General features: G+C 39.1%; 1 protein-coding gene across 13 annotated transcripts in view; it reads left to right on the plus strand.

The window, feature by feature from the left end:
• ELF2 (E74 like ETS transcription factor 2) overlaps positions 1-3234 on the plus strand; it is a 94795-nt gene extending 91561 nt beyond the window's left edge. For all 13 annotated transcript variants that reach the window (XM_019419800.2, XM_019419819.2, XM_019419832.2 and 10 more), the window contains 2 exons: positions 248-595; positions 969-3234. In XM_019419800.2, coding sequence (XP_019275345.1) covers positions 248-595; positions 969-1596 — 976 coding nt within the window. In that variant the 3' untranslated portion in view covers positions 1597-3234. The remainder of the gene's footprint in view (positions 1-247; positions 596-968) is intronic.
• The last annotated feature ends 8358 nt before the right edge of the window (positions 3235-11592 follow it).

Consider the following 11592-nt stretch of genomic DNA (forward strand, 5'->3'; position numbering starts at 1 on the left):
TCAATTTGGGAAACCCATAAAACTTTTCAGTATACATGCCTTCTTGTAATTAGGGGTGTTTGTAAATGGACATATAGTTTACGTGACAGTATTCACATACTCCACAGATTCAGCCTTTTAAAGGAGTTCCTTCTGGTCTCTAACAGGAACAAGTGAATGTTTCTGTTACTATTCATTCTACATGGTGTTTCTTGGGGGGTAAAAAAATGTAATGCACTTGATTCATGTAGTACTGTTTCCCTTACAGATATTATTACCAAAGGGGTATTCTTGCAAAGGTTGAAGGACAGAGGCTTGTATATCAGTTCAAGGATATGCCCAAAAACATAGTGGTCATAGACGACGACAAAAGTGAAACTTGTAATGAAGACTTAGCAGCAGCTACTGATGAAAAATCATTAGAACGAGTGTCACTGTCTGCAGAAAGTCTCCTAAAAGCAGCAACCTCTGTTCGTGGTGGAAAAAACTCCTCTCTGAACTGCTCCAGAGCAGAGAAGGGTGTACCTAGAGTTGTGAATATCACTTCCCCTGGTCACGATGCTCCATCCAGGTCCCCTACTACTACCACATCTGTGTCAGCAACGGCAGCTCCAAGGTCAGTGAAGGAAACCATTACTCGTATTTATTTTAGAAAGTGCCTTAGCAAAAATATGTCCCCTTTTTAATGTTAGCAGCCTAAGAACCCACTGTCATCAAGACTTGGAAAATTGCCTGATCTTTTTTAAATGTGTTTTGTTGCTGTTAAAGTAGATGTCTCAACTAACTTGACTTGGTTTTTATGGTTTTGTAGATGGAACTTAGTGTGGGCTTTTGTTTTTAAAATGTATTTATTTCATGCTATTTCATACTGTAAATTGTCAGTACACCTGTAGAGTTTGAGAGCGATAGTTTTGTACATTTTAGATTTGCATTCATCTTTTTGCTCAAGAAACCTGTCTAACATTAAATCAATTTTTTTAATCTACTAGGACAGTTCGTGTCGCGATGCAAGTACCTGTTGTAATGACATCGTTGGGTCAGAAAATTTCAACTGTGGCAGTTCAGTCAGTTAATGCAGGTGCACCGTTAATAACCAGCACTAGTCCAACAACAGCAACCTCTCCAAAGGTAGTTATTCAGACAATCCCTACTGTGATGCCAGCCTCTTCTGAAAATGGAGACAAAATCACCATGCAGCCTGCCAAAATTATTACCATCCCAGCTACACAACTTGCACAGTGTCAACTTCAGACAAAGTCAAATCTGACTGGATCGGGAAGCATTAACATTGTTGGAACCCCGCTGGCTGTGAGAGCACTTACTCCTGTTTCCATAGCCCATGGTACACCTGTAATGAGACTATCGGTGCCTACTCAGCAGGCATCTGGCCAGACTCCTCCCCGAGTTATCAGTGCGGTCATAAAAGGGCCAGAGGTAAAATCGGAAGCAGTGGCAAAAAAGCAGGAACATGACGTGAAAACTTTGCAGCTGGTACAAGAAGAAAAACCAGCAGATGGAAATAAGACAGTGACCCACGTAGTGGTTGTCAGTGCACCTTCAGCTATTGCCCTTCCCGTAACTATGAAAACGGAAGGACTAGTGACGTGTGAGAAATAAAATAGCAGCCCTACCACGGACTTAAGACTGTTAGTAATAGTACTAACATAAATACTTGCAAGGGAGGTCATCAAGAAGAGTCAAAAGAAGACTTTAAAACATTTTTAATGCATATAAGAAAACAATCAAACTTACTGGAAGTAAATTACCTATCCCATGTTTCAGTGGGAAATGAACTACATACGGAGATGCTGACAGAAAACTGCCTCTTACAGTAGGAAACAACTGAACCCATCAATAAGAAAAAGGATTGAAAAGGGACCAAGCAACTCACTACAATATCAAGTTACACTAAGACTTGGAACACTAACATTCTGTAAGAGGTTATATAGTTTTCAGTGGGGAGGGGTTGGGATGGGTGATCTCATTGTTACATACAGCAATTTTTGATGCATTTTATATGCATACCAGCAATTATTACTGTGTTCACACAGAACTCACTTAACTGGTGCTACGTGAAGACTGCTAATATAGGTATTTTAGAATGTGAATTGAAAATGGATCCAAAAGCTTTTCAGAAAGATAGCAAAAAAGATCTAGTGCGATTTTTTTTTTTATATCATATAGCTTAAGCTGATTTAAAACAAAGGCCTTAGACTAATTTTCAGTTTTCTTTATCGAAATAAGCTAATGGCTTGTTTGTGTAAAGCTTTTTTATTAAAAGAAAAATTTTAAAAATCTTGTACCTAGCACAGTATTGTTATAGAATTTACATGTAACATTTTATATGGTAGTTTAAGTCTGTCAGTTTCCTAATTGTGGACAAATTAACAGTTGCTCTGGCCTTTTGCTGTAACCTGCCTGTGTCACTCACTTAGCCCTGGCATCTGTGCAGACATATCAGTTCCAGTTCTACTGTCACTTGGAAGTTCAGGCTCAGCATGAATTTTTGTCAGGTAGCTCTAATACCTGGTGTTTTTGTTTTTTTCCTTCCTTTCTTTTCTTTCTTTCTTTCTTTTTTTTTAGTTGAAGTTTAAGAGGGAAAGTACCAGTGTTCAGATTTGAACTATAATAGTTTGTATATTCAACATTTGAAGTATATTCTATTTTGTTGTACTCTTGTTTCAAAGTGTATTCAAGTAGGTTTTCTGAAATATAGAAATGAAATTTATGTTGTGGTTTGGTGTCTGGTGATATTTATAATATTCAAAAGCTAGTATAGAGACACTGTTTTAGTTAAGTAGTAGAAGTCTTATTTCTAGTTAAGTAGTAGGAGTCTTATTTCTCCTTCCCAACTACCGTGTGAAGAAATATTCCTTCTGTTTTGTTTCATTACATTAATATTTGCAAATATCTGCATGTTGCCACTTAATTTCTAATTACTGTCATGAACTATAATGTTCTACTTACCGTGATGAGTTTATTATTTTAATGTTGGCCACACGTAAAGAATTTCTATTTCAAATCAGACCAGTTATTTCTCAAACAGACCTTTTGAGGGTTAGGATGAACAAGTAATACTCTTGCCCTTTTGCAAATTAGGAAATGGAGGTAGGTACCAGAGGGATTACAGGAGTTTCCTAATTTCACACCAAACTAGGTCCTAGGACTCCACATCTTCATGTTCTTTCTACTACAAAGAAAAGTTGTCTATTTTTACATCTTTTAGAAATTTAAATAAACTGATACTTAATATTTTGTGGCCTTTAATTGTGCTTTTGATCAGATACTACTTAGGTCAACAAAGATTTTTATAACCGAACCCTTTGTAAGCATTGATCTTTTCCATAAATATACCTGATGGTACTTTTTTTTTTTTTTTTAATTTTTTTAACGTTTATTTATTTTTGAGACAGAGACAGAGCGTGAACGGGGGAGGGTCAGAGAGAGAGAGAGGGAGACACAGAATCTGAAACAGGCTCCAGGCTCTGAGCTGTCAGCACAGAGCCCGATGCGGGGCTCGAACTCACGGACTGCGAGATCATGACCTGAGCCGAAGTCGGACACTTAGCCGGCTGAGCCACCCAGGCGCCCCTACCTGATGGTACTTTTTAATAAAAGCTGAAAGAAAAACTCGCTTCTTATCCCATTTGGGAGTTAAGCTCAAATTCTGCCTACTTTTAAAACATTTCCTAAGTATTTCAGTTTTCTTTGGCACTTTCTTTTTTGCACTATAGTTTCATTTGTTGAGTCCTATCTTCTATATTTTTTGAGGGCAAAGAGTACATATATAGCTTATACCATACCCTCACCACTCCCAAAGTGCTAAGCATATTGGACACTCAGACATGTATTGGTTTTGGTAACACATTTGCTAAGAATCTAAGTCATGTACTGTGAATGACAGATAAGACTTAAATTTTCAACGAATAATATACCCCCCTCCCCGCTATATTATTAATTGGTTCTAACTGGGTCAAACCAGAACTACCTAGCTTATCTCTACCATTCTGCCTAGACATTTTTCTAGCTCTTTCAGAACAAGTACACCTAAGGTCTAGATCTGAAAACCTGTATGTAGACAGTATTACTGATCAGAGTGTTTCTGCTGATTAAAATCACCAGTGGTATGGCTTTTAATCTCAACCCTTCCAAACTGTAACCTACCTTTGTTTTTGTGTCTGGTATATTGAGGAACCACATAACAATAGCTTGATGCCACTATGTTTTCCAGCCTCACTAGGGCTTTTGAACAATAATCAGCAGTCTGTCGTGAGCTGTGAACTCCCTCCATATCTGGATCCTTTGCTTTAAGAGTATCTACTTATACGGGCATCCTTCCTCACCCACCTGTTTCAAGGAGGTGGCAGGTGTGCCCTCCTCCTGGACTCTGCCTCTCCTCTCCTTTCACACCTCCTTGGTCTCCTTGTTCCAGCAGTTTAATAGCCTATCATTCTGTCTCTTTTTCTTCAGTGGCTGAATTCTGGCTTAGAAACAGTTCTCACTGGGGTCCAATAATACAGTAGTAAAATCAAACACACTTCATTTTTTTCATGTGACCTTGTGCCTTAGCCTGCTTCTTAAAAATTCTTTTGGTTTTCCATGACAACCTTCTACCTGACCAGTCAGTCCTCTTAGTCTGCTTTGCTGTCCTTCAGTTTTCCCATTTAATGTTAACACTAAGGTTCTGTCAATGGGGCTCTTTTCTTCAGAGTAGTTGCAAGAATTAAATGAATTAATTTGTTAGAGTCAGTGCCTGGCATCTAGCAAGCACTCTAGTAAGTGCTTACTATTACGATTTTACTTCAACTGAATTGTAAGATAATTTCATCCATGCCTGTTGTTTTTACTGCCAAATGTGTTCTGGCCTAGAGTTTTCAGGCTCAGTTGGGTTTATCTAAATGCCTACGATTTACTCCTTGAATGTCCAGCTGAGAGCTCTGTTCTGAAATCTGTTCTCAGCTCAGTAAATGACATAACCAGCAGCCCATTACTCAGGCCAGAAGAAACCATTCCAGACACCTTACTTCCTACCTCCAGCCGTTCACCAAATCCTCTTGACAGTACCTTGTAAGTAGCTTCCTTTCCCATCCTCCCTACCTTTACTGCTCATCTTGCCAAGCCTCTCTGTAGTCCATTTCTCTTGCTACTGCTTTAAATTCTTCAATGGCATCTCTTCCTGAAAACATAAAAGTTCAAAGCAGAACATTTAAGTCCTTTGATCTGGCCTCTGCCTACCTTCCCAAGCCTTATTCTCTTGCTTCTCTTTTGGTCATCTCTGGACTACAAACTTTCCAGGCACCGGTACCTCACTAGGCCCTTCCACAGATGGCTGCTCTCTAGACCTCCCTCTGCATTCACCCACATAGGAGTTCACTTTATTTATGGAGTTAGAAGTGACAGATATCAAAATAAAAATCTCTGAAATAGGCTGGGAAACCACCCAGGTTGGGAAGTGGTCTACTCTGAGTGAATTCTGAGGATAAAGACAGAAATGTGTAATGTATATAAAGACCAGGGTTAGGGGAGAGGAAAAAGAATAAGCAGTGGAAATGAAAGATGGTTCACAGAGAATTAAAAGGACAGATGAGGGAACATTTCCAGATATGGTGGGCAACACTATCAAGTGTAGCAGAAAGGGCTAAGCATAGGTGGCCAAAGAAAAAGCCAGAGATTGTTGATACAGTAAAAATAAAGGGGCAGTTCTAGTAGGCGGTGGCCTTGAAGGCAGAAAATAAGGGATGGGGCACCTGAGACGTTACCAGTGGCCTCCCTCTGACAACCTGGCAATTACTTCACTACAGAGAAGGCATCTCTGATCACTGTGTATAAATCAGTCGTGTGTAATAATTAGACTTACACAGGAAGACAATTTTATTGTCTTTGGGGTTATTTACAGAGTATCCTATGCTACTTTTACTTGAAGTCACCTGGCCTACTCCGAGGGCATGGACACAGCACATTGTTTTGGGGAGGCAAGAATAACCCTACTTTATTTTAGTTCCATAGCTGTCACTGTAACTTTTCCCTGTATTACAGCTTTTAACCATTCACAACCCAAGCCCTCTGTGGTTGTGATTTATTTGTACTTCAGCCCCTATGTTACAATCACCATACAATCTCCGTAATTAAAACTTACAATATTCTGTAGGAAGTCGTACACAGTGATACATTCCTAAAGAGAATGAGAAGATACTATGCAACCCTTTGCAAGTGCACTGGTTTGCTTCCTTTGCGCATCACGCCTCCAAAGCCTTGAAAACTCAAGTCCTGCAAGGGAGACTGATCTGATTTGATTTTTATCTAGTTCTCGTTTTAAGCAACCGTAACTATCTTTTTGAACACTGCAACTCAGCAGTAATGTTGGGAGTTCAGGACTTAAACACAATATATCACAACTTCCACAGTGAGAACTTAACAAACAACAAGACTGTTTAATACTTCTGTATCAAAAACAAAATAAAACTGAACTATAAATAGGCTGTAAAATAACAGTTGTCGTCTTCTCCCAAGAGATTTCTTCCCATCCCCTTATAGTAATATGTTTAACTTTGAGAAAGTGTTGTCTATTTCAGAAGACTTAAGTGACACCATCGCTGTCATAACAGATGAAGTACTATTTACATAACCTGCAAATTATTTCTGAGTTACAGGATATTAATTCACTGTAACATGTACCTTTGCTGCCCATTAGAATCACTTGGGAAGACTGAACAATCCTGTTGCCCAGGTCACACTCCATACCAATTCAGTTACAACGTATGGCAGCGGGAGCCAGGCATCAGTATTAACTATGTCTAGGAGACTTCATTGTTGCTGCTGGCAAGTTGTATGGATACAATCAAAGAAAGCTTTATATTCAGGGATCTGCTCTATCTATCTCAAGCTTTCTAAATGTTCAGTAGAAAAAGGTAGTTTGACATAGGTGTATTAAGTATTACAACGGGCTTTTGAGGCACCTGGGTGGCTTAGTCGGTTGAGCGTCCAGTTTCAGCTCAGGTTATGATCTTCCGGTTCATGAGTTCAAGCCCCACATCAGGTTCACTGTTGTCAGCACAAAGCCTGCTTCAAATCCTCTGTCCCCCCTCTCTCTATCCCTCCACCATTTGCGTTCTCTCAAAAATAAATAGAACATTTTTTTTAAAGTATTAGAACAGGCTTTTGAAAAGCCTACATACTATATATTTCATCAATTCCAAAGCCTTTCTCATATTTAACAGCTCTTTAATTAAGGTGAGAAAGTCTTACAAAACAGTATATTATGTTAACGTGCCTTGTCCCTTCAAAGAAATTGTTTTGGAAAGCTATATACTAATGCCAACAATGCTACCATTGTTCGAAAAATTTTTTTTTTTTTTCCTAATTGCTTCCTGGAGCAGGGCCTAAAATTTAAAACATAATTAATAGAGGCAAGTTTTCTGAGGAAGATTTTAGTTTTAGAAACTGCCAAGTCACTTGAGGTAAATAAACTGATGTGAATCAAGCTAGGTAATGCCATATTTGGTTCAAAACGAGACGTGGCTATAAAATTCACAGTACTTTTCTGGAGAGCACCCTAAAACTGGATATGGAAGCAGTTCCAAGAAATTGCAAAAATATTTTGTTTTAAAGGGACTTTTTTTAAGTTTATTTAGAGAGAGGGAGAGAATCCCAAGCAGGCTCTGTACTGTCAGTGCAGAGCCAGATGTGGGGCTCAGACTCACGAACTGTGAGATCATGACCTGAGCCAAAACCAAGAGTCAGAGGCCCCCTGCAAAAACAGTTTTGAGCAGTGTGAATAGAAACTCAAATTTTGTGGAGGTACCAGAGTTCAATGTTTTGAGAAACCTTAGAGATTTTCTGATCTATTGCCCGTGTTACAAATAAAGACACTAAGGTTTGAAAACAATGGACTCCTCAGTCGTAGTTAGGTTAGTCAGTGGCAGACCTAAGAACAACTTCTCTGCCTCTCAATTCAGTTTTAGCCTCAATCTCCATTCCCTCCCTTCCAAAAAAAAAAAAAAAAGGCGGGGGGGGGGGGCGGGTAGGTCAGTTTAGGAATAAGTCTGTACTATCATCTAATGATCCTTACTTTCTCACAAACTAAATCTTAAAATGTTGCAAAATTTTGCTGTGATGTTCTCTTCAGATTTACCAATCTGTGGAAACCAAAATGAGGTGTTGGACATATTCTTGGTGCCCAGTCTCCCATTATCTTTCTTTTCTTAGTTTTTTTTTTTTAATCTTAGAGACGGAGGGGCAGAAGGGGAGAATCCCCAGTAGGCTCCATGCTCAGCACGTAGCCCCACGCAGGGGCTTGATCCCATGATCCTTGGGATCATGACCTGAGCTAAAATCAAGTCGGACACTCAGCCAACTGAGCCACCCAGGTGCCCCCATTCCATCATAGTTCTTGATGTTTTTACATTATAGATAAGGATTCTGTAATCCTATTTCAACATTCTTGTACACAAATTGTCCACATCTAGAAACCTGAATCTGTTTAATGTAGCAAGGTAATTTATACTCTGCTTTATTACCAAAAGAATTTCAGATAGTTTACATATTCTAAGAACACGTGAAAGTCAAAAAATAGGTAAAAGAAAAAAGGATGGCAAAAGATGAAAGCATACAGAATACATGTTGTAAAATGTTACACAGTAATTAAAATTCAGCTGCAAGGTTTGGTTTTGAATGTCTTGGAGGCCAAGGCAAAAAAGATGATCAGTAATGAGATTCAAAGAATCCAGTTTACCAGCTGCTTAGAAGCAACTAAGCTTTTCCTAGCATTTTGTCAAGAGGAATCGGGGGGCGCCTGGGTGGCTAAATCAGTTAAGCGTCCGACTTCGGCTCAGGTCAGGAGCTCACGGTCATGAGTTTGAGCCCCACATGGGGCTCTGTGCTGACAGCTCAGAGCCTGGAGCCTGCTTCCAATCCTGTGTCTCCCTGTCTCTCTGCCCCTTCCCCACTTGCACCTGTCTCTCTCTCCTTCATTCTAAGAAATAAACAACAAACAAAAAGGAATGGCCGTGTCTGCATGTCTAATCTTGCATGAGTGTTCTTAGATGTGGGCTTGACACAGAAATCTGAGGAACAAAGGCCTGGAATTGTGAGTATTCTGTTCATCACTCAAAGGCAGATATTTTTTTACTTTACAAATCAAAGTAGGGTTGACATTCTCTCATGAAATTTAAAAACCAGATCACCCACAACCTCACATATGCCTGGAAGAACAATTAGGAAAAAAAACCCTTGCCATTCATTCTATCAACCTCTCACATATTTGGGGCTTTATTTTCTATTACTGCTATTAGTTCTGCATTTTCAAACTGAAAGATTACTCTTCTTGGAATAGTAAGAGTGGGTTGTTACAACATCCATGAATATTTTAAGACATCAAGTACAGTGCCCTTCCCTTTCTTGCTCTGAACCTTTGAAGGAAGGTTCAGTGACTTATGTGTATAACAATTTACAGTATTGTTTTACAAACACCTCCGATATCTGTGGGATTGACAGGACAGGTACAATGCAATACTCTGTAGATGAGAAAACAGAGGCCCTGGAGATGGAGCAGCTCGTCCAGGGCCACGCCAGTCATGTGTCTTCGCTTGGAGCCTGGCCCCTTCTACTTGATATTGTTTGTTTTCTCCTCCCCTTGTTTCGTGAGCCCAACTCCAGTCCTCTACCATTCTGGGATCCATCCACTCTAGATAAAAGCTGGACTGTGCCATATTTTTATACATGTCATTTAAAAAAGCTCTTTCTGCAAGTACATTTGTTTTTTGGATGACTATCCTTGTCTAAAATTGAAATCAACTATGATTATGAACATGTGTTTTTATCTCTTTTTAGAATTTATATCTTGGATATAAGCTTCCTCAAGCCTAAAACACATTATCTAATTATATTCCCTTCACTATTATAAAACCTTGGATGGTTTAAAAATTCGCTCAAATAGAGAATACTGGCATCAATTTCCTCTAGTTTGAAACACTCCGAGTAGCTGTTCTCACTGCTTAAAAAAAAAAAAAAAAAGCTACCATCAAAGTATGCAAATAGTATTAGATATTCTACTTTTGAACTACTTCGCTGCCATCAGAATAACTGAAATCTACTCTTTCGGCCACTATTTGGCCTCTGTATCTCGCTTCTGTTCTATACTGCGTATGTACTACAAAGTATTTGACTCAGGTGTTTGACCATTTTTCATTGAACCGATCTCTTCCTCCTCCACATATCACTTTTCTCTCCAATTGTACTCACTTGGGGCCAAAGGAGCATGTTGGCAGGGGAAAGAAGCACGTACTCTGGAGTCAAGAACTATTAGCTGTCATGTCACTTGGGTCCACGTATTTGATGTTTTACATCCATTTTAAATTAAGAGTAGTTGTAGAAACATTAATAATAAAGAACAGCTGTAAGATCATATATGTAAAGCTCTTAGAGGCAAAGGTGTAAGGAGTTCAAATGTTAGTTTCTTTGTAAGTATACACCACCATGCTTTGCTTGAGTAAATGAGGTGGTCATTCCTATTCCTACCACCTTGTAGAGGGGCATCTACTGAAATAGGGCACGGAGGAGGAAAAAAAAATCCATCGCCCCTCATTCTCTCTTCAAATCGGCACAATTTTACCTTCTCTCCGAAGACTCTTACTATGACCACGACTAAAATATTATGTGATATAAAAAGAAAAGCCAAACCAAAAGGTACAGAGGGATGGAATAAGAGAAAATCGTTAAATGGAACATGCTTAAAAATTTAGAATACAGATTTGTTACTTACCATTCTGCCTTCCGGTTACTCGGATAGTCCGTAAGGCAAAGGTGTCTATAAAGACTTAAAAGGAAGAATAAAATATGAAGTATAATCCAACAAGATTTAATACACTACTAAGAAATTATTTACCTAAATGCTCCCATAATTACATTTTAAACAGACAAATACAAAAGCATCAAACACAAGCATACTGAAGTGTTTAGGCCTCCTGTCACGGTAACTCCACAAGACCACTCGTAACGAAGAGTTCCATTATAGGTTTTCCCCCATCTCCTTAATTTATGGGAACATTACAGTCACAAGGTGTTTCCATTTTTTTTGTTCATTAGCATTCCCACCAACCCCTAGCCTAACACTCAACCCATTGCCCGTTAATTCATATATTGGTGGACATTTTAAATTCAGACATTATTTTGGCTTTCATACTCATCTGGAATTGTTTGCTTAAGGCTGTCGTGATAGTTTCTCTTCAGGCTGGTGTACTTTGGGGTAGGCATACAATATTTAATGCTGGTACTAGTGAGTATTCTAATCAGTATTCTGTTTCTCAACAGCATATGATTACCATTATTGAACCGAATGACAGTTGGTATAGATGTTCTTCCTGCTTACCATTCCTTCCAGGCAGCCCTAAGATTTTGTGTGTGCAATGTACTGAAAACCTCATTTGTTTCCAAAGTAGCTCCAATGCAGAACATTTGGGTGAACCATTTTGGGGGACTCCAACCTTGATGCCTAGAGATACTACGTAAGCACAGCACAGATGCCTTTCATGTGCAGCTACAGACCCACCTTTGTCCGCTTTGAAAATGAAGGTCTGTGGGTAAATGGATACTGTCGGTCACCATGTTAACAGTATT

The sequence above is a fragment of the Panthera pardus genome, unplaced genomic scaffold, assembly GCF_024362965.1.
Source record: "Panthera pardus isolate Hobbes unplaced genomic scaffold, ASM2436296v1 HiC_scaffold_13, whole genome shotgun sequence".
Classification (NCBI taxonomy): Eukaryota; Metazoa; Chordata; class Mammalia; order Carnivora; family Felidae; genus Panthera; species Panthera pardus.